We start from the raw sequence: 24641 nt of genomic DNA, 5'->3' as shown, positions 1-24641 counted from the left end.
ATACACCTTTAATGCACGAGTACATCTTTTGTTGAGTCACAAGGTGAATCTAATCCATGGCCTTTTTGGGGGGTTTAAGAACCAAATGGCCATCCACTTTGTAAGAGACCTACTGTCAGTATTGGCTTTCCCTGTCAGTGTTGTTTGTTTGCTGTTTTGCTTCTAATCGTTTTAGTGTACCACCCACACTGGAGGTTGTTTCCTACATGTATCCGCCTGTCAAGCATGGTTCCTGGGTACTTTGCTTGGTGTTTTTAGATTTTTTGTATTCTTTCTTCTTAAAACTATTGTATTATTTGTTCTTGTAGATCCTTTGACTTCCAATTTTTGCTTATGTTTGCTGGCAAATAAAAATAAATTTAATCAAACCTCACTGGAATTCAACTTCATGGTCATTTTATAAGAGGTACTTACACGTTGCTCCCGAAGATGTTGACTGGTTCCCAAGAATCATCACGAAGTTCAGCATCACTCAGCTGCTGGTCACAATTGAAGTCAAAGTCATCGCTCAGGGAGATGTAGGGCGCCCTCTTGGACAGGTCATCCAGTTGGGCCGGGTTCTGCAAAATAATATTCAACCGATTAAAAAAGTGTCGAGTAATAAACCTGACTGGGTAAGTTTTAAATAGTTTTGGTTTGAACAAAGACAAATTGACTGGAGCAGGACTTGAACCATTGCCCTCCAGATTAACGTACCGTCTCAAAAAAAGTGCACACAAAAATCTGGGTGCACTGAATGGTTAATGGATAAAGTGCAAGACAGCTTTGGACAATTTATGCAAGAATGAAAACATTGTAAAAAATTAACTATACAAAATAAAATATCAGTAAAAGTGTCAATGTTTGATATGATTTTTAAAGGGGCTAAAATATCTGACCTACAAGATGGCGTGTGTGCGTGTGCGTGTGTGCGTGCATGTGCTGTAGAAATTTAACCGGGAAATCTGCGTGCTGCGTGCTGCGTGCTTCGATGCTGTACGCGTTTGGACGCACATACGGTTTGCCCTACAAGATGGCGACTTTCATAGCAAAAAGGGGTTATTCAATACAGTCTAGAAAGAATGAGAAATCACACATCATTTGGGCTGGTCAAGTTTCCACTGAGCAAAATGTTCTTGCACTAAAGCCTACTTCAATTACTCATTTAGTCTTACCTCCATGAAGCCATCCAACAACAGGGGGTCTCTGCTTGATCTCATGTGTGATTTGGTTTCAGGAAGAATCAAGTCTGGTGTTTGAGAGGGCTCCTGTAGGATATAAAATGGATTGAAAGGTGCGTGGTTTGAAGCAAGGTTTTGGCCAGAACTTGGTAAAATTTAAAAACTGGGTGTCGAAATTATGCACTTACAATACTTTTACATGACAAAAGAATCAGGGTACTTAAAAGACACCAAGACTTCCTCTAGTAAAAACTGTGGGTTGAAGGGAAAATATTTGAGCATGGGAAACTATAAAGATAAATGCGACTCAAAATTTGAAAAGAAAAGTCAAGAAGGTGAATATGATTTGACTGCATTAAAGTTGGTCATACCGTCTTACAAATTAGGGGACTGTTCAGTTCAGGCTTGAACAGTTGGAAGCAAGGTTGGAGTGACATGCATACAAAGTAATGCACAATTTCAGAGCAGACAAAATTCAGCATTTTTTTTTACTAACCTGGTTTGTCCCTCCATCCGATGACTGTTGGTCCTCCGGGATCGTGTCCAGGGCTACAAACGGAAAGAACGGCACAAAGTCCTGGGTCTGACTGTCCTGTCGCTGCAGCTCTTGGGCTTCAGTAGTCTTAGAGAGGTTGGGCAGCGGGGTAGTGAAGTCCAATAGTACCATGGCACTGCCCGGAGTAGGGGCCAGGTAGGTCAGATCCTCTGGATTGGCCACTTTGCCTAGAGGCAAAAAAAAAATATCCAAGTAAAAATCAAAACTCCCAAAAAGAAATTGGTGAAATTTCTTTTTGAAAAATAACCCTAGCTACACACCAATATAAGTATTGTTATAATTTATTTTTGAATATGTATGCTACTTGTATACTTCTTTCATTGTGGTATTACCCTTTTTGGTTTGTTATAACTGTTTTTATTATGGAGCTGCCCAATCTTTAGTAACTGCCTGATCTAGGACAAAAAAATTAAAACAAATTGAATTGAATTGAATATCTCTCCCCTGGTTCGGCCTGATTTCACATACATACACTGCACATCCCAATATTATCATAGTCAAAAATGTACATACTGAGTAACACATTTTACTGATGAATCCTGTTGAAAAAAAGTACCAGCAAAATACCAGCAAAAAATATACCAAGGGAAATCATATTAAAAGATGAATACATACACGATTTTGCCCGGTACCTCAAAAAGATTAATGAAACAATACTTAAAGGCACTTGACACCTTTTGTCAAAGACCAGTATTCTCATTTGGTGCATCCCAACACATGCATAAAATAACAAGTCTGTTTAAATGTTGATTTGATTGGTCATCGAAGTTGCAAAACAATCAAGTGTGCTTTTAGATGAATAATAAAAGGCGATTTCTCAAAAACTATGTTACTTCAGAGGGAGCCGTTTCTCACAATGTCCAACAACAGCTCTCCATTGCTCATTACCAAGTAAGCTTTTATTATTTTGAGTAATTACCAAAAGTGTCCAGTGCCTTTAATCATCATCCCACACTTTCTATAAATGGTACATTCTTTGATGATGTTTACATTAAAAAAGTTGTTCAATTTACACTGTCACAAAGCGATTTTCAGCAGAGTAATGAATAATTAGAAAAATGCAACAACAATGTCACATTCATACACCACTCTGCGTAGGTGCTCCCAAGGATATAACTTAAAACCCCCCAAAACATTCATCTTAAAACCCCCCAAAACATTCATATTAAAACCCCCTTCAAAACATTCATCTTAAAACCCCCCAAAACATTCATCTTAAAACCCCCCAAAACATTCATCTTAAAACCCCCCAAAACATTCATCTTAAAACCCCCCAAAACATTCATCTTAAAACCCCCCAAAACATTCATCTTAAAACCCCCCAAAACATTCATCTTAAAACCCCCCCAAAACATTCATCTTAAAACCCCCCAAAACATTCATCTTAAAACCCCCCAAAACATTCATCTTAAAACCCCCCAAAACATTCATCTTAAAACCCCCCAAAACATTCATCTTAAAACCCCCCAAAACATTCATCTTAAAACCCCCCAAAACATTCATCTCAAGCTCCTTGGTCCAGAATTCAACCACGATAATATTAACCAGGTTCCCTTATTCATTATCCCGTCCCCCCCCCCACCGTCCTTGCCCTACATTCTATATAAATCAACTCCTCTCAACATTCCGAGCTGGAAATATTGATCCAGCCCCAGGCACTGAATAATCCTGCTGTAGTTATAGCCATTTACGTCATCCCGCAGTGTGTGTCAGTTTACATACTACTGGATATGCCCCACATAGGCAGACATTAGCTGTATGAAAGGTCACGGGGGATTATTGTGCTATTTTGCCCATCTTCCTAGGTAGAAATTTCAGAAATGCATGTCCCTCATAAGCGCTACCCACCCTTCAAAAACAGCTTGTTTTGTTTGGTATTGTTCGACCGAGGATTGCACTTGTAAACCGATTATTTTTGTTCGTATGGGGTCTGAATAACACCACAGTTTGAGTTTCTGTTTGGCATTGCCGTTATTGCGGATGGTTTCGAGTGATAGGAAGGATCCTCGTCAATAACTCAAGGGAGTGTTGGGTTAAAGAGACAGGTGACAAAATGGAAATGACCGCATTGCAGATTTAAAGAGTAGATCCGTCTTTCCTGTTTTTGACACCAAACAGAACGCCTCACCACAAGTAGTATAAGTTTGTGTACAAGGGTTCTCCCAATGCACAAACTAGTGCAGTGAATTTTGCTCCAAACAAAATCTGGAAGTGATGTGTAAAATCATTTTATCCCACAAAATTATTTCATGGGGAGCATGAAAAGAGATGAAATGTGTAAAGTTTTGGCAAAGTATAACCTTCGGTTTTGCAACCGTTTGATTGTTCAAAGCATTTATAAATGTAGATGTATACAATAACTTTCTCATTTGAAAATTTCATTTTTATTGGTGGTCGCCTTTTTTTTAGATAACGCCGAAATTCCAGAGCGAATAAATATGTCCACGCAGGAAGAATAACCAATAGGAATACACAATCTGAGAAGCATTCTCAGATTCAATTTTTGGGCATAAAACAGATATCTGTTTACATAACCACATTACTTTGAAGTGAATTGTTTCTCAAAATGCTTTACACTACCAGAAGCTGCTGTATGATTTAAGCCAAAAGTTTGTATTGCCATTAATTTTAAGAGTGATTATCATGCCTTCCCTTTAAATGCTTTTTACATGATGATAAGGTCATGTGTAAAGCTTTGGCCCTTTTCCTGGTGCCCTCCATTTGTCATTGTTTGTATCCCATTCATGCATTAACAGATTGTCTAGTGGTGATATATGGAAACAAAATCTGGGACTTACTCTTTGATCCAGTGAGGTAAAGTGGAAAGACGTCGTCGTCGTCGAGGTCGTCTGGGCGTTGCACGAAGATCTCCTCTGTGCTTAACTGTATCCCTTCATCCAACTGATGTGTGGAAATCACTGCTTGGTCATCCTCCACACCACTACGGGAAAAACAATCATAAATAATCATAAATTATGAAAGAAAGAAACTTCATTTTAAAATGTATTTCCTAATGTCGTTGAAATAATAACAATTACTAGAGTTTAAGTGTTTGTCAACTAACACAAAGCTATTCCTCTTGTTTTGTTTCGATTAAGGGCCTCAAAGCTTTAGGTTGGTCTGATTTTAAGATATAAATTACTTGACCCTTGGCAGGCCTTTTCCCACTTGAACAACCTGGTCTTCATTCTGATATTGAATCAAAAGAAAATTTCAAACGAGATTAAAAGGTCAACTTGGGGTCATGGTAACCCTTGTCTCACTCAAAATACTCAAAGGGTTCATAACTGAATAATAACTAGTTCATAGCGCATTTTACAATTACCGTAACAATGCACTTTACATTAGCCCCCTGGTCATTAGACCAATAAAATTCCCTTTAAATCTTTCTCCGCTCCCTGGGGAGTATTACAGCTTGAGCTGCCTCGGCGCTCACAAGGCATGTACTGCCTCCACAAATTTGAAGAGAATGAGCTTTTCAAAAGAAATTCAAAAGGCATTTCACTGCAGCTTAAAAAAATTCTACATGAATCAATTTCTGTAGTCACCAATAATTTACACATTTGTGTGCAATCTGGGCCCAATTTCATAGAGCCGCTTAAGCAGAAAAAAAAGTTTTCTTAACACATTTCTGCTTAGCAGAAATAAACAGAATACCAGTCAAAAATTGTACATGTGAAATGTTAGCTTGGCTGGTAACCACATTCTAGTTAGCACTTCTTTGTTTGTGCTAAGCTACTTTTTGTGCCCAGGGCCCCTTTTTCATAAAGCTGCGCAAGCACAAAAAGTAGCTAAGCACAAAGTAAGTTATGCTTACCAGAATAAGGTTACCAGCCAAGCTACCGTGTCACATGTACACATTTTTTACTGGTACCCTTTATTTCTGCTAAGCAGAAAATTGTTGAGAAATTTCTTAAGCAGCTCTATGAAATTGAGCCCTGGTGTTCATAGTGGGGACACATAAGCTAGAACATTTCATATTCTTTTAAACAAACACATACCTGATCATGTAGTTGACGCAAACCACGCACTGTGGCTTGTTGGTCTTGCTGTTATAGATGACCGTAGCTTGGGTCTCCATCCAGGCGTATCCGCTCTTCTTAGCAAGGAATCTGTACTTCTCACTGGAGGCCTGCCCCTTGGCGAACACTGCATGAAAACAAAAACATGGACAAACAATTCAATTAAATTCAAAAATATTTATTTCAGTACTCACAATAACAAAAGACAGAATCATTAGCAAAAATTGATAGCAGCATATATAGTCAATAATAATGATACTTAAAGTGTCTGGACACCTTTGGTAATTGTCAAAGACCAGTATTCTCACTTAGTGTATCCCAACATGCATAAAATAACAAATTTTGACTCAATTGGTCATTGAAGTTGCAAGAGAAGAATGAAAGAAAAAACACCCTTGTTGCACAGTACAGCACAGTGATTGAAACATCCGAGAAGAAACCGGCTCTTCTCAGAGCCTCAACTACTCACACAGACAATTTCTTACATGGTGCAGACCTTATTTACTTCGTAATTTTCCACCATGCATAGCTTTAAGTCCTATCTGACATTACCCAATGTTTTTTTCCAACACCGGGCTATTCATGTTACATCCGCCTTCTTGAGATGAGGAGACGGACCACATGTTCTTAAGGACATCTCAAAACCCACAAAGAGAAAACCCACATGGTACAACCATTAACAGTCCATTAACAGTGCCAATATCTGCCAAACTTTGTAATGTAAGCTCTTGTAATGCGATACAGGTGAATAATGTCTCTGGAGATAAAAAGTGGTTCTAAGAAGCGGGAGGGTTGGGTGGTTCCGGGTAGACTCAACAAGTTTTGTAACAAAACATTCAGGAGACTTTAAGAACATTCGTGTTCATTATGTTCCATTTAAGACAATAACGGATATAACGACAATGCAAGTTGGTTTTTACAGGCTTTAAAATTGTTGAGGATCACAATTGACCTTTCTTATTCTAATGTACACGTGTAGATTTATTTATGAAAACTAGTCAATTTGAAAACCAGTATTTGCATTTAAATTGGATCTTTTTGTGATGGAAATAAAGTAAGAAAGGTTAGCAAAAACTGCGCGGAAACATCAAAGAGTTTGGCTGCTCTAAAAAGCACTGTCAGTATATCAACTCAATTTTTCAACCAGTATGCTCAGATTGTAAGCAGAGGGAAATATTTCCATGATGTTAACAAAGACATCTCTGGAATGGCTGTACTTTCTGTTTTAAAGCCATTGGACACTTTTGGAACAGAACAAAAAAGTTCAGGGATGTACAAATAACTTACAGGGTTTACAGAAGGTAATGGTGAAAGACTTCTCTTGCAATATAATTCCATGAAATGCTTTACTTTTTGAGAAAACATTAAAACAATTATCGATTTTCGATACGTGCGGAAACAAGGGTTGGTTTTTCCTGTTATTTTCTCTCGACTCCGATGACCGATTGAGCCTAAATTTTCACAGGTTTGTTATTTTATATATTATAAGTTGTGATACAAGAAGTGAGGGCCTTTGGACAATAGTGTTTACTGAAAGTGTTCAATGGCTTTAATAAAGGACGAGTACATTCAAAACTCACAGTCTCTATGGCATTTCTCAATGACGTGGCTGTCCATGGCGTGGTAGAAGTCGTAGAATGATTTGTCCACCAAGTCGTCTGGATCGTAGCCAAGAAGATCTTTGATTCTGAATGAGTGGAAGAACAAATTGTCAAGGGACATTTAGTGCAGCACTAGACAAAATGTTATTTCTTAAAAAGGAGGTGCTTGGGTAGCCATGGCCATCCAATTGTACATTGTTGGGGTCTGATTAGAGCTGTCTAAGCTGTAAATAATAAACATTTATTCCAATGCCCAGCCTCCTTTTTGCAATTGTGTGAAATGAGTTTAGGCATTTACAACTAATATGTACATCTAGCAATAGATGGATATGGGTTAACGGGAGACAGCAACCTTTGTTCTAACCCAATTTTCGATGAGGAAATAAGATACTTGAGCAGTCATATTTCACAACCGAAGCTTGGCGAGTGTTAATTAGTTTAAAAATCGCATCACAAATTTTGTGGGTAACTAAAACATATAATCCTCTCACTCCATGTCCGTGATTTCCGGAAAACTTCATCATGGGAACGGTATTTCCCCCAGAGAATGGACACGATACTTTCTGTACTTTTCAGAATTTACTGGTCGGAAGTCTCATGTATATCATGTACACGTGGTTATCAATACCAGAAAAAAACAGCAATCTAACCCTTCAAGAACTTATCATAAATCAAGACAATCTAGGAGATTCAACACATAGCAATAAATTTTCCTTTGGGTAAAAGACTGTACTCTAATAACCACAACCCAAAACATTAACCAGAAGGCTCATGAGTAAGATGACATGTAATGTGAGCTGACACCTGCAATATCCAGGCAACAAAAGTGTGTCCACGCTGAAAGCTACCCGTGTTTAAAAAAAAAAATTCTACTAGGCAGATAAAAGCCGATCAATTAATTTCATGCAGCCCAGCCTTTACTATCCCATGGAGAGAGTCAGGTTTCAACATATAGGAGCAATAATCAGTGCATGTAATTTGAAGGCACATTGCCTTGCCTCCTACAAAATCAAGGTCTGGCTTATAAACCACGTTGAGAGTGAATTGGCAAAATCTTGCTCTAACCGTAAAAATCTAATTTTGCCCCTAGACACTCTCGTCTCAAAAGTTGAAAATCAAACAAATTTCAGTTTTCCAGGGCCCAATTTCATAAAGCCTGAAAGCACGAAAACTTGCTTAGCACCAAAAAACTTTGCTTAGCAAAATAGATTACAAGCCAGAATACCAAACAGTTACCATTGCTGCGACTTGTACGATGATAATTTCTTGTTTAGCCAATAAATTTGCTGAGCAGAATTTTCTACTGAACAGCTTTATGAAATTGGGCCCAGAATGATTCGTATTACTAATTCACATGCAAGCCCAAAAGAAAATGAACAGAAGAGAACCCCCTCCACCACCCCACCCCTCTCTTCCCCCCCCCCCCCCAAAAAAAAGAGAGCGCCAGATCTCAGCCTTACCTTTCATCACAGTATGTGAAGTTCATATCCATGCTGTGCCTAGTCAGGAAGGTCTGTTTGTCCATGGGGATCTCAATGTTGGCAGGGTGTTGGATGGGCATGGCGATCAGGGAGACACAGCTCACCTCAGGCAGTCGATAACCACTAGTGGTGACCTCTGATGGGGACACTTTGAGCAGCCCTTTGCAACAGACAACCTGGAGTGAGATACAGAGGCCGTGAAGTAAACAGAACATCAAGAACTGAACAATTCGGGCCCAATTTCATGGATCAGCTTACCGCTGAATTCTGCGCTTATGGTCACTGTTTGGCTTACTTTGTAAGTGCCAAATTTCCGCCTAGCTGTGTAAGCAAAAATTTTTCGAGTAATGTGAAGTAGACTCGCACAAGCGAAATTGCCTGCTAACCAGTGAAATATGATTGACATAAGCACCTAGTTTCTGCTTTCAAAAGTGTTAGTGCTGATTCTTTGCTTGCGATAAAGAGAGCCATAAAATTGATCTGGTATCGATTTGATGAACAGAGATGCACAAAGCTACAGAAGAAGAGCTCTGTTAAATGTGCCCCACACCTTTATTTTTTCAACAGTTGGTCAGAGCAATCACTGCAATCTTCTTTAAATAGGCGATTTTTCCATTGCGCAGTACACCCTGCAGGGAATTTATACTGTTGTTTGTGATGTCATCATTGCCGGCTACCTACATTCAAATGCAAATAAATCCACTGCTAAAACATTTCATGCATTAGAATAATTTTTTTTTTTTTAAACCTGAGTTGCAGTTCGGGAAAAGTTTTCTTCAAAACAATAAATACTGACAAAAACAAAATCCCACCTTATAAATTGCTGCCTTCTGTGTGACGATTTTCCCCTTGGCCGTCAGGGTGCACTTCATCCTGATGATGAAGTTGTGTCGTTCTTGTTGTTTCTGTTTTGATTTGCTACTCTTTATGATGTTCAACCTGGGATGGTCGGAGAGATGTTCCCGTATTTCATCATGATCGCAGGGATGGCTGTAATCGTAGATGCTCTGTCCCATCAGGTCAATCTAGGTGAGGGACACCCAAAGTAATCGCAGTTTTAGTTTCATTGACAACAACAAAAGACACAAGCGCTAACTACAATGTACCTGTAGGAAAAACCTATTAATTTACAATGTATGTAGAGTAAAATATTTAATATTTGCCAGGTCAATGAACTTCTGACGAATGTAACTAAGAACTTTATAACTTTATTGATTGCGTCAGTCAATTAAGAAACCTTTTGTAAAATCAAGTTTGCTGATATTAAGGATGTCAGGTCCGATTTGTTGCACTTTTATAGATCCAAGAGAGTTATGTATTGTTGGGATCCCAACGTGCATAGTCTGTGTCATTTGTAAAAGTTTTTGTTTGCTTTTCATTTTGAAACAAATATTTACAAACAAGTTTTTGGGACAAAAATCAGGCCACGCCACCTTAATCCCAATCAAGTAATTCTTTAGACATCATGCATCTCCATATTATTATCATGTAACTATACCACTAGTACCAGACATGGCTTGTATAAATACTCTTCTCCACAAAATTTCCCAGCAGAATTTTGGACATGGAATACTTGCAATTCAGAATGTGGCCTTTGTTTATTGCTAGAACTTGACCTTTCTGATGGAATGGAAGGATGCAACATTTGCAACATTTGTACATGTAGCTGTTACTGGTGATTTGGTACAAGTGGATTGTACATGACATGTGTGGTCCCGTACATGCGTGATATTTGTAGGAATATTTTTTTCCAGTACAAAGGCTGACCTACAGTATGTACACAAGGTGTCCGCTTTAACCATGTTATTAGACATTTCAGGCTATTTAATGACAATGACAAGTGCAAAAAATCAGAAATCTAAAGTAGGAAGAACATCATGCCTGCCCGTAAGAGTTTATGTTGTAATCTCTCTTTAAAACACACATGTGGTACATGTATTTAATTTAGAGGAATACTTTTCCAGTATGATCCTTTACCGGTCCTTCAACCGATACGCATTCCTTCCTCCACAGACCCAGCCATCCACACAGTTCACTGACTGACTTGTTTACCTGTTTGAGTCCCATGTATTGCGTCACATTTTCCGAGATGAATATGATATCTCCATCCTGTGATAGAATCATGGCGAATCCATCTAGAGCTTTCAGGTAGTAGTTATCGATGAGACTGTCAATACTCAGGGCCGACTCTTCTCCGTCTGTATCAACTGGTTCTGATTTGATGGCTGGTTTTGAAAGAAAGTCAATAATACGATTAGGATTCAACAAACGTTTTTACCATTTCGTTATAGACACTATTGGTAATTACTCAAACTAATTGTTAAAATAAAAACTTACTTGGTAACGAGCAATGGAAAGCTTTTGGTAGTATTAAACATTGTGAGAAACAGCTCCCTAAATAGATGTACAATGTCAAAGTAGTTTTTAAGAAAGAAGTAATTTCTCACTCAAACAACTTAGCCCTGAAATCTAAAACACACAAATTTGTGCGACAAGGGTGTTGTGTTTTTTTCCCATTATTTTCTTGCATTTTCGATGACCAATTGAGTCCAAATCTTCACAGATTTGTTATCTGGCAATGCATTTGATGGGATACACCAAGTGAGAATACTGGTCATTGACAATATTACCAAGTGTCCAGTGCCATAAAGTAACTATTTGCATTCAGCTTACCTGTCAAATGCAGCAAATAAAAATAAATGCATTTTAACATTTAGACACAATGGTTTATAATAGAGGAAACTGTCACTTTTCAAACCTTCTAAAGTGAAAGCAGTCGACAAACTTTCTGGAGTCAGTAATCGGTTCATGAGCGTTCACATGAACTCTTAAATATCTTCCCGTCAAAACATTACAGGGTTAAAGCAATTTCATGCCACCTTTCCCTCCAGCCTAAAGTGGACCCTCTTTTTAAACAAGATAAACATGATCAAAACAAATTCTTGCAGTCACCTCTTTCACCCCAGCTAGAAATCAAATTCCACTCAGCACAATGTGACCCATGTTTGCACAGAGAGCAAAATAGGTACATGTAATTTTACGAATTGATCGTCTGCCATATTTACCTTTGGGTGCAAATTTTCTGATGTTGAGGAAACTGAGAAGTAATCTCATAATGCCTGATTTATCCAACTGGGCACACATGCTGTGTGGCATCGGCAACTCGTGGGCAAGCTCGTAAAATATGGACGTCTCTTTCTCTCTCCTGGTTCGTGCTGCATTGCGTGATTTCAACTTTCTCTTCTCAGAGTTCCTAAAAAGGGAGACACAAACAGTTTATGGTGAATTTTCTGACAAGAGGATTGTTTGATTTACAAAATGTAGTGTCCCTTACCTTTAACAAAATGTCAAACAAACAATGTGTAAATCATGCAGACACATCTGGGATATTTTTTATTTTTTTATTGAACTCAAATTTGAACTGTTTGTCAGGTCCAGATGTCTTTTATACAAGAATATTTTTTAAATTTCAACTTTTAGAAAGCGTCAATCTGTTTAAAATCATTCATTTGAACTCCATGTACCAGTGTTTACACATGACTTACTATGTTACATGTATTAGGGATCAGGTAGATGTATGCCTGAAACTGAAGCCACAGTTGAAATGTACAATTTTTGAATAAAGTCACTCTGTTACCATGACTTCGCTAGCGTCACTCCTTCACTCTGTTACAATTGCTCCATATCCAAAATAGTAATGATGCACTTGACCTATTTTAAACTCTTATTACTCATTACATTTTTAAAAGCATGTAACCTAAACTAAGGATATCATTAGGCTTTTATATGTAAAGCCAAGTCCAAAACAAGGCATTGACAACGCTAAAGAATAAAACTTGTCAGCATATGGGCCATGGCCACTGGCGAATCCAAAATTTTCTAAGGTTATATCGAAATGTCAAGACCAAACCGGCTCTTTTCAGGGCCACCACTCCTTCAAAAGAGTTATTACCCATGGTTGTACCCGCAAGTTTACTATTAATATTTATATTTATAGTTGCTCTTATTCTTTTTCTAAGGTTGATTTGAGATGCACACCTGGAAGGAAAAAAAGGACCAAAAGAAAAACAGAGATCTTCGTGGCCTTAAAAGGCATGAAGGGAATACATTATTGTACATTTAAATAAGGCAGTACAAGTAAAGGCCAACTTGGACGGAAATTTAATTTCTCATATTTTTTATATTTTTATGATGGGGGCCAGATGTTTCACAATACATGTAAAAAGAATCGATTTAACTGTTTATGATGTTCAACTGTTTGAATTTGAGCTTCCAGTATCATATGACCATGACCTGGTGGTAAACAGAGTCAGGTGAGAGGAAAAAAATAACAAAATGCATTCAAATGCTAAGTGTGAGCAATACTGGTGTAAAGGCACAAGTTTATTTTTATGACCTTTGGAATCGGTCCAGGGGGCCTGTGCACATTACAAAAGGGATACCAACAATGTATACATGGTGCATAAAATAGAAAATGCTCAAGTCTGGCGTGTATCGCAACGGAAAGCACTTCAAACGAAAAACTTTGAAGACAAAATCTGAATGACAAAAAATGTGTATCATACGTGTAAATTTGTTTTAGCTTACAAGAAATACACAAATAATTTGTTAAATATTGTGTAAACAAAAGTAAAGCTGTGGGACAAGGTTGTTTATTTTTTTCAATTTTTTTTGAGAACCCTTTTTTTTAAATGCATGCTTGAATGTGAAACTACTTAAAGAAAGCCTTACATGTGGACACACGATGGTTGAGTGGACCATAGAGCAAGGAAGGAGTGGACGCATCATCACCCAATGGAAATTATTTTTATTGTAAAACCAAAAACAAGTTAGTTACGTGATCGGAGGTGGGCATAAATTCTTAAGTTTTGCAAGTAACCAGACGCTAAGGTCAAGTTTTATTCTTGGTTTTTCTTTGTTATTTTGTTGATTTTATTGTACTTTCTTATCTTTTGTTTTCTATAATTACATTTCCAAAAATGTATATAATTTTTATGGACACATTAACTACATTAAACTAAAGTAATTGACGAAACAAAATCACCCCTCATATAAAACTCCATAAGGTTGGGACCACAATGGTCCCGGAAAAACGGATACCTCGTGAGACTTGTAAAGTGTATTGTCCAGATTGTCTGGGTCGGCCCAGTTACTATAAAATACACCTATTGTAAATATTGGACTGTTCCAGACTACGTACAAGTTTGTGATACCCATCGACTTTAGTGGATTGATCCAGAAGGCTCACTACTCCCCTTTCACCTACATCAACATCAGTGCTGATCAACATGCACTATACAAAAACCTGGTGTGTGACAGGGCTACTCCTGGGTCATTGCAATAATATAGACAATTCGACCAAATTGTAATGTGTTACCATCGTTGTTGTTGCCATGCTGTTGTACATAATTTTCTCGTGAAGGACCTGGATTTTGAACAACTTACAATGTAACTGCTGATGTGTACATTTCATGTAGATGACAAAAACATCAATAAGCATGATAAGACATGAAAAGAAAAAAAAGTCACGGCCTTTTTATGACAATAAATTTGGAACCCCCTAAGACAATCAGAGCATACTGCTTGAATTTTTGATTCAGTAACCAGCGTTTCTTTTCAGAACCAACACTACTCAAAAGAGATATTCACATGGTGTTACCGAAAACCTCTATTTAACACTTCCACTACGGAAGTTTCAAATTCTACTTGAATGTTGGAATGCATTGTACTCTGATATGAAATTTCCGTAAAATTGTGCACAGGGTCAACAACATGCAAAGATAAAACATGAACAACTTATGACCCTGCAACTCATGTTCAATAGACTGTTTACAGTCACCTGACTTCTCGGAATCAGTTGACTTCAACAGGAACTAAACTGTTCACAAAATCACATTTAATTGAGTCATACACATGTACAAATGTACAACTCTGAGGTGGTTTTTACAATTGGGTGAAGACCAACAAAATTTAGTCACAGAACTTCAGTTTATAATATCATACATGTAGGTCAATATATATCCATCATTTTCATGAACAGGAAAGAAAACATGTTGATGTACTTGTACATGTAGGCGATTCTTCAATTGAAATGGAGTGCTTTTAATTTTCTTTTAAATGAAAAAGATCATTAATCTAGCTTTTGCTACTTTTAAGTCCTGGGCCCAATTTCATAGCGCTGCTTAGCGGCCGATTTTGTGCTTACTCTGCCATTTCTATTTCATAGCTCTGCTAACTGTAAGCACATGAAAAGGCATGCTAACCTTCCGGTGCTTACGGCACGAAAATAAATGACGTCACAATGCAAATCCGCGGTAAACACGCAATATGGCCGACCAATTTTTCTGCTAACCTGTGAAATATGCTTCAAGGCTTAAGCAAACTTTTCTGCTACAGTAAGCACGCAAATTTGCTTACCGTTAACTTGCTAAAGAAACTGGTTTACCAGCCAAATTCCATACAGTTTACATTGGGGCAACTGTTGCCCCCATTTCTTTCTTTTTTTTGCTCAGCAAAGAAATTTGCCAAGCAGGAATTTCTGCTCCTCAATGGTAGTTTTTTAAAAATCAGCACTGGCCCTTTGAATTATTTCAACTAGGCCTATTTGCCTTCTCACAAAAATCAAAATCATACACAATAGGCCTTTATCAACAATAACTTCCTTTAAAATTAAAGATGGCACTATTGTGCATCCATGGTAGCTATACACAAAGCATAGGGCGTCACTGGTTCAGGCTGGTACTATTATTATTATTATTGTGGGTGACTTCATTCTTCAGTAAGTTTCAACAAGCGTTGAGATTTTTTGTGAACCAGATTTGAAAATCAGATTTATTTGCCACATCTTGTCAGCAGGAATTCACATTATGAGTAGAAGGAAACAATTCTGTCATCCAACCTCCATCTCTGACAAAAAATCAGTGAGCGCCCGGGCAAAACATCTCGAAACTTATGTCTAATTAACACTAACCACCATTTCAATGCACCTTTAAATACGCTAGTACATGGTATAATGTACAGAGGCTGGTACCCAGAGGTAAGCTATTTTGTAACAGCATTTTGTGCGCATTTTTCTCTGTGTCGCAAGAAATCCTTACTACATTTTTAGCCGATAAAAGGAACAGACTCAATAATTGAGATGACCCCGCGCTATCGTTGAGAGATATTATTAGTACATTTTCCACAGATAAAAAAATACCTGCATGAAACTCTGAAAATCGCATTCCAAAAAGATGGGCAATTGTGCACAAAGTGGGATTTCGAATCAGTGGTCTTGTTCTTGCTGAAATTTTTGCACAAAAATGTTTGCACTTATCAGTCCATCTTGCAGGAATAGTTTGTGCAATTGCCGATCGTGCAGGAAAGGTTTGTGCAATCAGCTTAAATCGTGCATAAATTTATTGCGCAATTTGACAATCTTGATATGAGAACCCTGAGATGAACAGCCACATTAATTATACAACGAATCATATTTTTATAAGCATGTGGTTAAGAGCATCAAGTACCAGAGCTAATCTATTTTATTTATTTATTTATTTTAAATCTTTAGACATACACAGAGTTTGAAAAAGCCTTTGGAGCGAATAAACTGTTGCCCAGGTTGTATACTCCCCAGGGAGCTGAGAAACATTAAAAAGGGATGTTATTGGCCCTATGACAAGGGCACTAATGTAAAGCGCATTGATACGGTTATTATGAAATGCGCTATATAAGAATTGGTTATTATTATTATTATGAAGAAATAAACAAAATGTGATCATGGCAGCACAACTAACACTGTATGATGTATCCTGATTGCCATTGAGTTCCTTTTGGGTACCTTGCAAGAGTTCTGGTTGCACATGGAATGTCTGTTTGCATTAATTTTTTTTAAATGTCGACTGGCCTAGATTTAAAAGGTAGCCACATTGGTCTGTGATTTTTTATATTTAATAATGATTTCATCAATATTCTTTAAGGACTCCAACTAATGATGGAGAACCTGGTTCAACGTTGATTTATTTTGTTATATAACTCTGGCCTTTGTGCCTTTTCCACTTCCACATTTTTTATCTTTGTGCACTATCAAGCTGTGGTGATGGCAGCGACTCCAGGAGTGGGCCTCCATTACAATTTGAGGATGAGGCAGCCATAGAATAGATGCAAGTCTTTTGCCGAATGATGTTAAACTAAACTTTCTACAGCTCAGACGTATGATTTAACGTAACCAGTGCGCCACCATTTGACGCAGCAAGATGATCCTGAACTGTTTGTTGAGACGGATGTCGGACACTTCATACCTTTGCCATTTTTAACCCTGGACACTTCGTACCTTCGGGACACTTCATACCATAACCAAAATGGTCACTTCGTACCGTGGTCGGGGTACGAAGTGACCATCAGCTGAGTCACTTTGTACCCTCAGCCGAGTCACTTTGTACCTTCATTAAAATGTGTATTCCTCAATAATTTTATGTACGTTGAGATAAAAATTAATAATACATAATGAATTGTAATTTTTGTCTGAACTTGTGAATGTAACTTTTGATGTGAAATTAATATTTTGCATAAGTTAATTACCGTCAGGACAACATCTTCCGCCAATATTATGTACAACTATTTTAAAGTCAAACAATCACGCAATCGTCAAAATGGCTCCTCGGTCTCAACAAAATAGTAATAATTGGTTTGATTTGCTTTTATTTCATAATCACCGGATCACAAAGCACAATATTCATAAACGATGCAGAAATCCCGAATTAGTACGAAGGTAGGAAGTGTCTCGTGAGAAGGTACGAAGGGTCTTGTAAGAAGGTACGAAGTGTCCAAGGTACAAAGTGTCCAAAGTCACTTCGTACCTTGAAGGTACAAAGTGTCCAGGGTACGAAGTGGCAATGAATTAGGTACGAAGTGTCCTGACACCGTTACCAAACCTCACATAACTCCTACCTAGAACTATGAGGTTCGTTCCGCCACCATCTTCGTGGAGACGATAGCGGAACAAACCTCATCCATTTCGGACTCCAAGAACTATGGATGAGGTTTGTCCCGCTATTAAAGGAGGAGTAACCATCAAAGTAACTTAGCATGCCTATTAGTATTATAGTTGGAGGTCCTGTTTTCGAGGTGTCCCTAAAATCTTGGCAAATCTTTTACCTCTCTGTGCGCGATGTAAACAGTCCCTAGATAAAAATTGTGTGGTTTTATTTGCCAAGCAAAGAGTCTCCTCTCCCTTGACCAAAACTTAGAAACACGTAAGGCTCCACTGGTCATTTGCACTTGTAAATGCAAAAAGTTTGGTATTTTAGGCATTTCTACAAGGTTCAAAAACATGTCATAATGTTGAGGCCATATAAAAATATTTGCCCACCGAAAAAGTTTCATCACACACTATTTCAATTCACCATTCATGATGATCAAAATCATGTGACTGAATGTTTTGCTGAGCACTCTGAAAAAAAAAATACAGAGGCTTAAAGAAGCCTAGACTTGTGGACAAGTCGTTAAATCGGCCCCACGTGCTGAGATAGTGCTCCCCCGACAACACTGCTCTCGCGCGAACTCACTGCTCTCGCGCGAACTGATGGCTCCCCGATTTTGACTCCTCATTAACGACTTGTACAAGTTGTCAGCAGTTTGTGCACAGCCTATGGGCACTTCAGCCGAAATCGTACGGACGCATCTGATTGGTCGATGTCGTTAAATCAATGAATATTCAACATGTATATGCCATCAAACAGTACACCCTGTATTGGATGGGTTCGGGAAGTCACATGTATGAATGAACGATCAACAAACCTGTCAGCGTGTATTTATTATGCCTACACACTAGACGTCGTGTGTGTATGGTTGTACTTTTGAGTACGGATTTTCATCGGGAACTTTGACGTGCATATTAAATAAATAACTTCGTCTTAACTTGGTCTGACTTGGTTGATAAACTTGAAGAACAAGATATAGAAGCAGCTGTCAAGTAGCCAGTTTTCTCAAGGCATGCAACATGCAAGAGATCTGCTCACGTCGACGACAGGTCGCAAGGAAAAAGAAGAAGAAGCCGCCATTTATATGCATCATGCCAACACCCACACACTGCACACAGCGTGTATTGATTGATGAAAGGCAATGACACTTTTGTAAACAAATGATTTGCACCGGCCGAATATTCGATGAAATCAGTAGCCTTGCTCAAGGCAGTGGTGATGGTTGGTGCATACTGTGTTGGCATCATGAAATCAAAACAGGTGAGCTTGCTGTTAAGTTTCTTAATTAAACTACTAATAAATTTGCGTTGACAAATGATATTGCAAAAATCTACCTCCATGGAGTTACCGGTAACTTGGTTTGGGGCTTCTTACTTAAAAGAACAAGTTTTGTTTTGAAGTAAAACTTAACAAAACATGTGTTATTATTCATATAACTCACTGGTTCCACCATGGAGGTAGTTTCTACCTCCATGGTTCCACAAAAAGCACTGTCGTCAGTGGCGGTTGCACCGACACACACAGGTTATTAAAATTGAGCCCCTACTTCTAAAGTTCTAGTTCTACACAAGGTTACTTGTTTTGCATTGTTGTTGGAACTTTTGTATCTAGAGAGTAGAGTCTCAAGCAATGCAAAAAGTACCAAATTCACTGTTTTTGTTGTTGTTGGTTTTTATAATTAAACATAATTGTTGTTTTTTTTAGAAACAATAATAAAACATAATAACAAAATGTTTAAAAAATTTAAACACTAAAACTTAAATAAGATTTGAAATTACATGAGAGTCTTTATTTGTGATGGTGTTGCCTCGAACCTCACTTTAGCCCGTAAGTATTAGGTAGGTTTTATGAGCTGCATGTTATGCCAGCAAACACGTGAACGTGAAGGTCAAAACATTGTGTTGTTAGGTGACGTCACCACTTTGGGCTTAATTCATGCTCACGTAAGACGTCTGCACAGAGAGGTACCTGACGTGAAAAATGGTATCTTCATGTGTGATTTTAACAACACAATTTTCTGACATTTACGTTAACTTATTTGCTTGCAATAAGTATTAGCCTATCATACTACGGATAGTATTACACAATCAACATAAGTTCAGGTCAACATTGTGTGTTTCTTTCTTTTCTCCACAGGGTCACATGGCAGCCTGACAGTGCAAGGGAAACACTCCTCGTTTAAGAAGGAAGTTCGTTCCACCCCTACCCCTAAGCTGCTGTAAAAACTGTGAAAGTTTGATCTCCTGCCTTACTGCGAGTCATGGGAAAAGTTAGCCGAGATGGATCTGCATTGGAGTGAAGATGTGTACGCAAAAACTGATACAACTCTAGACACTCATTAAATTACTCTGGTGCCTGATTTATAAAGAAATGTTCATACAAATAAAATAATCTTAATTGCAATCCTCTGTTTAATTGGTAACCAATGAAGCGATCTTAGAAGGAGCATGGCATCACGACGGCGATTTAACCTAAATATAACACGAGCAGCCCAGTTCTGCAAACTGTGAAGTCTCTTTTAAAATATGCATGTGGGTTTTCTGTAAGCAGCCCATTACAACAATCTAACCGAGAAAGAACATGGCTGCGAATCACATGATGTTATGAATCGTCAGATACATACTTCCTAATCTGTGACACATGAAATCGAACAGACTTGCAAAGCTGGAGCCGTTTTCACGAAACGTTAATCTTAGGGTTTGCATGTTACGTTGCAAGGCTGGGACTCAACTCAAGTCGTAAGATTAACACAAGTTGGAAAGAGTTTGGTGTAAACGAAAGCAGGTCTATTTGATCAGTCATAGACAATTCAATCAAAATATGCACCAAAGTTCTTGACTGATGTGGATGGTGCATTCTGAATGGTTCCAAATGTAAGAATGACATTTATACTGTGCAATTACCAACAATTATTTTGCTCATTTTAGTTAAAATTTATTCTTTCCAATCCAAATACTTAAATATCCAAAGCACAGACTGAGAGGGTTTGATAATGTATAAAGGCTAGGCGGTTGTGCAACATAGGTAGAAGACCCATTTAAAATGTTCATTCAAGTTAGTTTTCCCATATCCACCACTGTTTACATTTCTGTACGGTCTTCTAGCGGTGTCCACCCGAAGGTCCGTTAGTCCGAAGGTTTGATTGTCCGAACGCACAAATTTCCCATAACAGGGGGTTCATTAGTCCCAAAATGAAGTAGGTTTCATTAACCCGTACATTTGATACGATAGTCCGAAGGTTCATTGATCTGAAGGTTCACTGGTCCAAATAAGGTCCGATAGTCCGAATCAAACCTTATTGTCAATTCGGACTATCGGACTTATTGTCAATTCGGACTATCGGACCTTATTGTCAATTTGGACTATCGAACATTCAGACTATTGAACCTTCGGCCATCGAGCTGTAACCCTTCTAGCACTCGCCTAGTTTGTAAATTGTTTAAAGTGTTTTGTAATGAACAGGTTTTGCAAAAGTCAACTACTCACTATGTTTATATAGCAACCTGGAAGTGCAAGGGAAACACTCCACATTTTCTTTATTTACAGTTTCTACCATCAATATCCATTAGTCTGAAGGTATTTTCATTGTTTATTGCTCAATTTAATTTATTTCAACCACTGGTTTGCATTTGTTGATCGATTTATCAATAAATTTGTTTCTTGTTTTTTGTTTGAGGCAAACTACAATTTGAGTCACTGTTCCTTTTTTGCATTTCACGGTGTCTTTACCCTATTTGAGCCTTATATTAATTGTTATGATTGCTTGGAAGTGAGAAGTATTTTTCGTGGTTACAGTTGCTTAAAACAAAACAAAAGTACAGCTGCTATATGAAACCTTGTCTTGCAATATCTTGGGCAAGTAGAGTGTATGTCGATGATTAGCTATAATACCTTTAAAATACATCGACATCTGAAAAGAGTTACTGAAATTTTCCGGAATCCCTGCGATCCGCACACGACTGCCCTGTGAAACTTGTCCACAAGACTCACATATCAAACTTCCACATGTCGACCATGATTTTCAAAATCACTTTTTAGATGAAAACTTAAAATAAAAAAACATTTGTCAGTAAACAAATAATGAATTTTGGGACTGGTAGTATTAATACAAACTATTATTTTATGTTGCAACTTGTCCAGTGTACACAGTCCGAGCAGAACACATCGGGTTGAAGGATTGCATTGGACCATTACCATTGACCGTGGGCATTATTTATTTGCATGAGGCAGCTCACGGATATTAAACAGATAAATAGTAATGCATTTGAAGATGACTTTGTAAAGTTAGGCCCTAATCAACTAATAAAGCAGTTAAATCAAAATAAAAAAGATTCACAGATGCCCTCCGGTTCAAGCTTTACAGTATTAGAAACTATTACTACCCTCTTATAAAAATGGACTCGTCTGCACGATTGTCTCCGCGGCAACAGTGAAGGTATACCGCGTTCGTACTTGAATACATGAATACATGAATACGTACTGCTGACAACTTGTACAAGTCGTTAATGAGGAGTCAAAATCGGGGAGCCATCAGTTCGCGCGAGAGCAGTGAGTTCGCGCGAGAGCAGTGTTGTCGGGGGAGCACTATCTCAGCACGTGGGGCCGATTTAACGACTTGTCCACAAGTCTAAAAGAAGCCATGTGTCTTATATCATTTTCTAATATTTTTGGAGATTTTTATTTTTTAACCCTCATATCAATATTATTATTAATATTAAAATTGAAACATCAGCTTTTTGATTCAATTATCACTGTTTATTTATACGCTTTATTGTAAATGTTAAGGAAAAAAAAAAAAAAAAAAAAAATCAGATTTGGAAGCCAGTAATTATTTACACATTTTATATTTTGATAATTTGTTTCAATTTTTTGCAAATTACCATGGTAATTTTGAAAATATAATTTTTTTTTTTTTTGTAAAATGAAGGCAACTGCTGGCTATAGAGTCATACTAAGAGTCTCAAAGAACACTTGTAGTCACTGCAGATGTTTCTTCCATGTATGGCTTCACCGGGAAACCATACTTTCTCGTTTGCCGTGAAAACAGGAAAAACTCGAAACAAATGGGGCCAGTTGAAGTCATCGAAGATCGGTGTGTAATGTAAACATTTCAATGTCCATCAAGTTTTAATATATGTTTGCATACTTCATATTAACAAATAAAGATAATTAGGGCATCGGTTGATATATGGCATCATTTTGTTTTCCAATTCAAAGAAAAAGGCATAATAGCGTGAAAACTGGTATAAGCGGAGGATATATTTACATAGGGCCTATAGCCTCCAGAGTCCATGTATGGACCATGGACTGATGCCTGATGGATGACCATGATTCTACCTTATTTTATTCCTCCATGATTCCACCGAAAGTTTGAAACGAGCCTCATGTCATAGCTAAGGCCAGGGATAACTTTCTGTCAATGAATGTAAAATTTAACAAATAAATTGCAATTTTAATATTATTTTATCATGTTACTCACCGTCTTTTCTTCTCTTTTGGTGGTTGGGCTGTCATGGTTGCCATTTTCATTCTTCCAAAAAAATAGTGTTCTTAATTTTTCCCCGGTCAATCCGGTTGCACTTGTAGTTATAGAGTGGAACGAAAGACACCTACAACAGGTTAAAACTCCAGTGACGACTTTTGTTTACTTCTCACTCGATAATTTTAAAATTCCAACATGGCACAGTCTCAGAACACTGCCGAGGATTGCGGCCACACTGTAAGTTGTGCGTCTAGATATAGCGTACGACTATAGTCTGGTCTACTGGCACTATCTAGTACATTCGATTTATAAACTCGTTGTTGTTGTCCGTCCGTGCGTAGGTGCGTGCGTCCGCCGTCCGTAGACCTGGGTTTTTGTGTACATGTTTTTTTTCTTCTATGGGGCACGGTTCGCGTAGTGGTTTCTAATCCTCCAAAGACACCACCAGCGCGACTAAAAATATTTGAAACTAAATACACACGGGAAAACAAATTATAATAAACATTAACAAGAAAATCAGTTTGTTATTTTCTCTCAGAGTAACTTCAATTGAATGACTAAATTTAATTATTAAGTAAAATCAAGTGTTGTGCATAAATTGGGAGACTTGAAACGGTTTGCGGAAAACGACGTCATGAAAACTTTGACTCTTGTTCAGTTTCAGCCGATAGAGGGCCAGTGACGCGACCCGCAAAAAAGTTTGAAGGCCACAGAACAGGGCCAAGTTAGGCCTAGAATCAAGAAAATAAATAATCAAATTTGGTGGTCAAATTAATTACTAAGTGGATACAAAATAAAATACCTTCTGCTTTTTCAGGAACTTTGTGCGCGTTCACACTTTACTTATTCGGTTTGTGTAAATAAGACTACAGTTCTCTGTCTTTAAATGGAAGGTACACGTTTGGTAGTTACTCAAAACAAATATTAACTTGAAAACTGACTTGGTAACGAGCATTGGAGAGCTGTTGGTAGTATAAAACATTGTGGGAAACAACTCCTCTTTTTGAGAAAGAGGTAATTTCTCACTAAAATAATAAAAGACTTCTAGCTAGAAGTAGGCCTATTTTATTCCTATCTGAAAGCACACAAATTTTGTGTTTCACCATTTTCTCGCAACTTCGATGACCATTGAGCCCAAATTTTCACAGGCTTGTTATTTTATGCTTATGATGGGATACACCAAGTGAGAAGACTGGTCTTTGACAATTCCCAAACGTGATTTCATCTAAAAAAATGTTTTATTACCCAAAATCAACAATGTGTTGTATTGCAAAATACTTGCCTAGAAAAGGTCAGGTCTAAAATTGTATGTTTCCATTGATTAACATTACAACTGTTAAGGCAGCAGCAAGGCTGGCAACCAAAATTGCACAAAGGCT

General features: G+C 37.8%; 1 protein-coding gene and 1 long non-coding RNA gene across 2 annotated transcripts in view; one reads left to right on the top strand and one right to left on the bottom strand.

The window, feature by feature from the left end:
* The window catches only part of LOC117293462 (hypoxia-inducible factor 1-alpha-like), a 29176-nt gene extending 5620 nt beyond the window's left edge, over positions 1-23556 (bottom strand). The window contains exons 1-11 of the mRNA XM_033775810.1: positions 23260-23556; positions 11886-12073; positions 10873-11045; positions 9633-9845; positions 8800-8996; positions 7319-7425; positions 5718-5865; positions 4515-4657; positions 1657-1883; positions 1155-1247; positions 415-560 (exon numbers count right to left, since the gene is read on the bottom strand). Of these exons, the coding sequence (XP_033631701.1) occupies positions 415-560; positions 1155-1247; positions 1657-1883; positions 4515-4657; positions 5718-5865; positions 7319-7425; positions 8800-8996; positions 9633-9845; positions 10873-11045; positions 11886-12073; positions 23260-23309 (1685 nt within the window). The 5' untranslated portion in view covers positions 23310-23556. The remainder of the gene's footprint in view (positions 1-414; positions 561-1154; positions 1248-1656; positions 1884-4514; positions 4658-5717; positions 5866-7318; positions 7426-8799; positions 8997-9632; positions 9846-10872; positions 11046-11885; positions 12074-23259) is intronic.
* On the top strand, positions 18561-20421 carry LOC117293481. The gene is made up of 2 exons (XR_004519440.1): positions 18561-19040; positions 19917-20421. It is a non-coding gene; the product is annotated as an uncharacterized LOC117293481 (long non-coding RNA).
* Positions 23557-24641: the final 1085 nt, after the last annotated feature.

Source organism: Asterias rubens, chromosome 1, assembly GCF_902459465.1.
Source record: "Asterias rubens chromosome 1, eAstRub1.3, whole genome shotgun sequence".
In the NCBI taxonomy this organism is placed as follows: domain Eukaryota; kingdom Metazoa; phylum Echinodermata; class Asteroidea; order Forcipulatida; family Asteriidae; genus Asterias; species Asterias rubens.
This window is presented reverse-complemented; position numbering and strand designations above follow the sequence as displayed.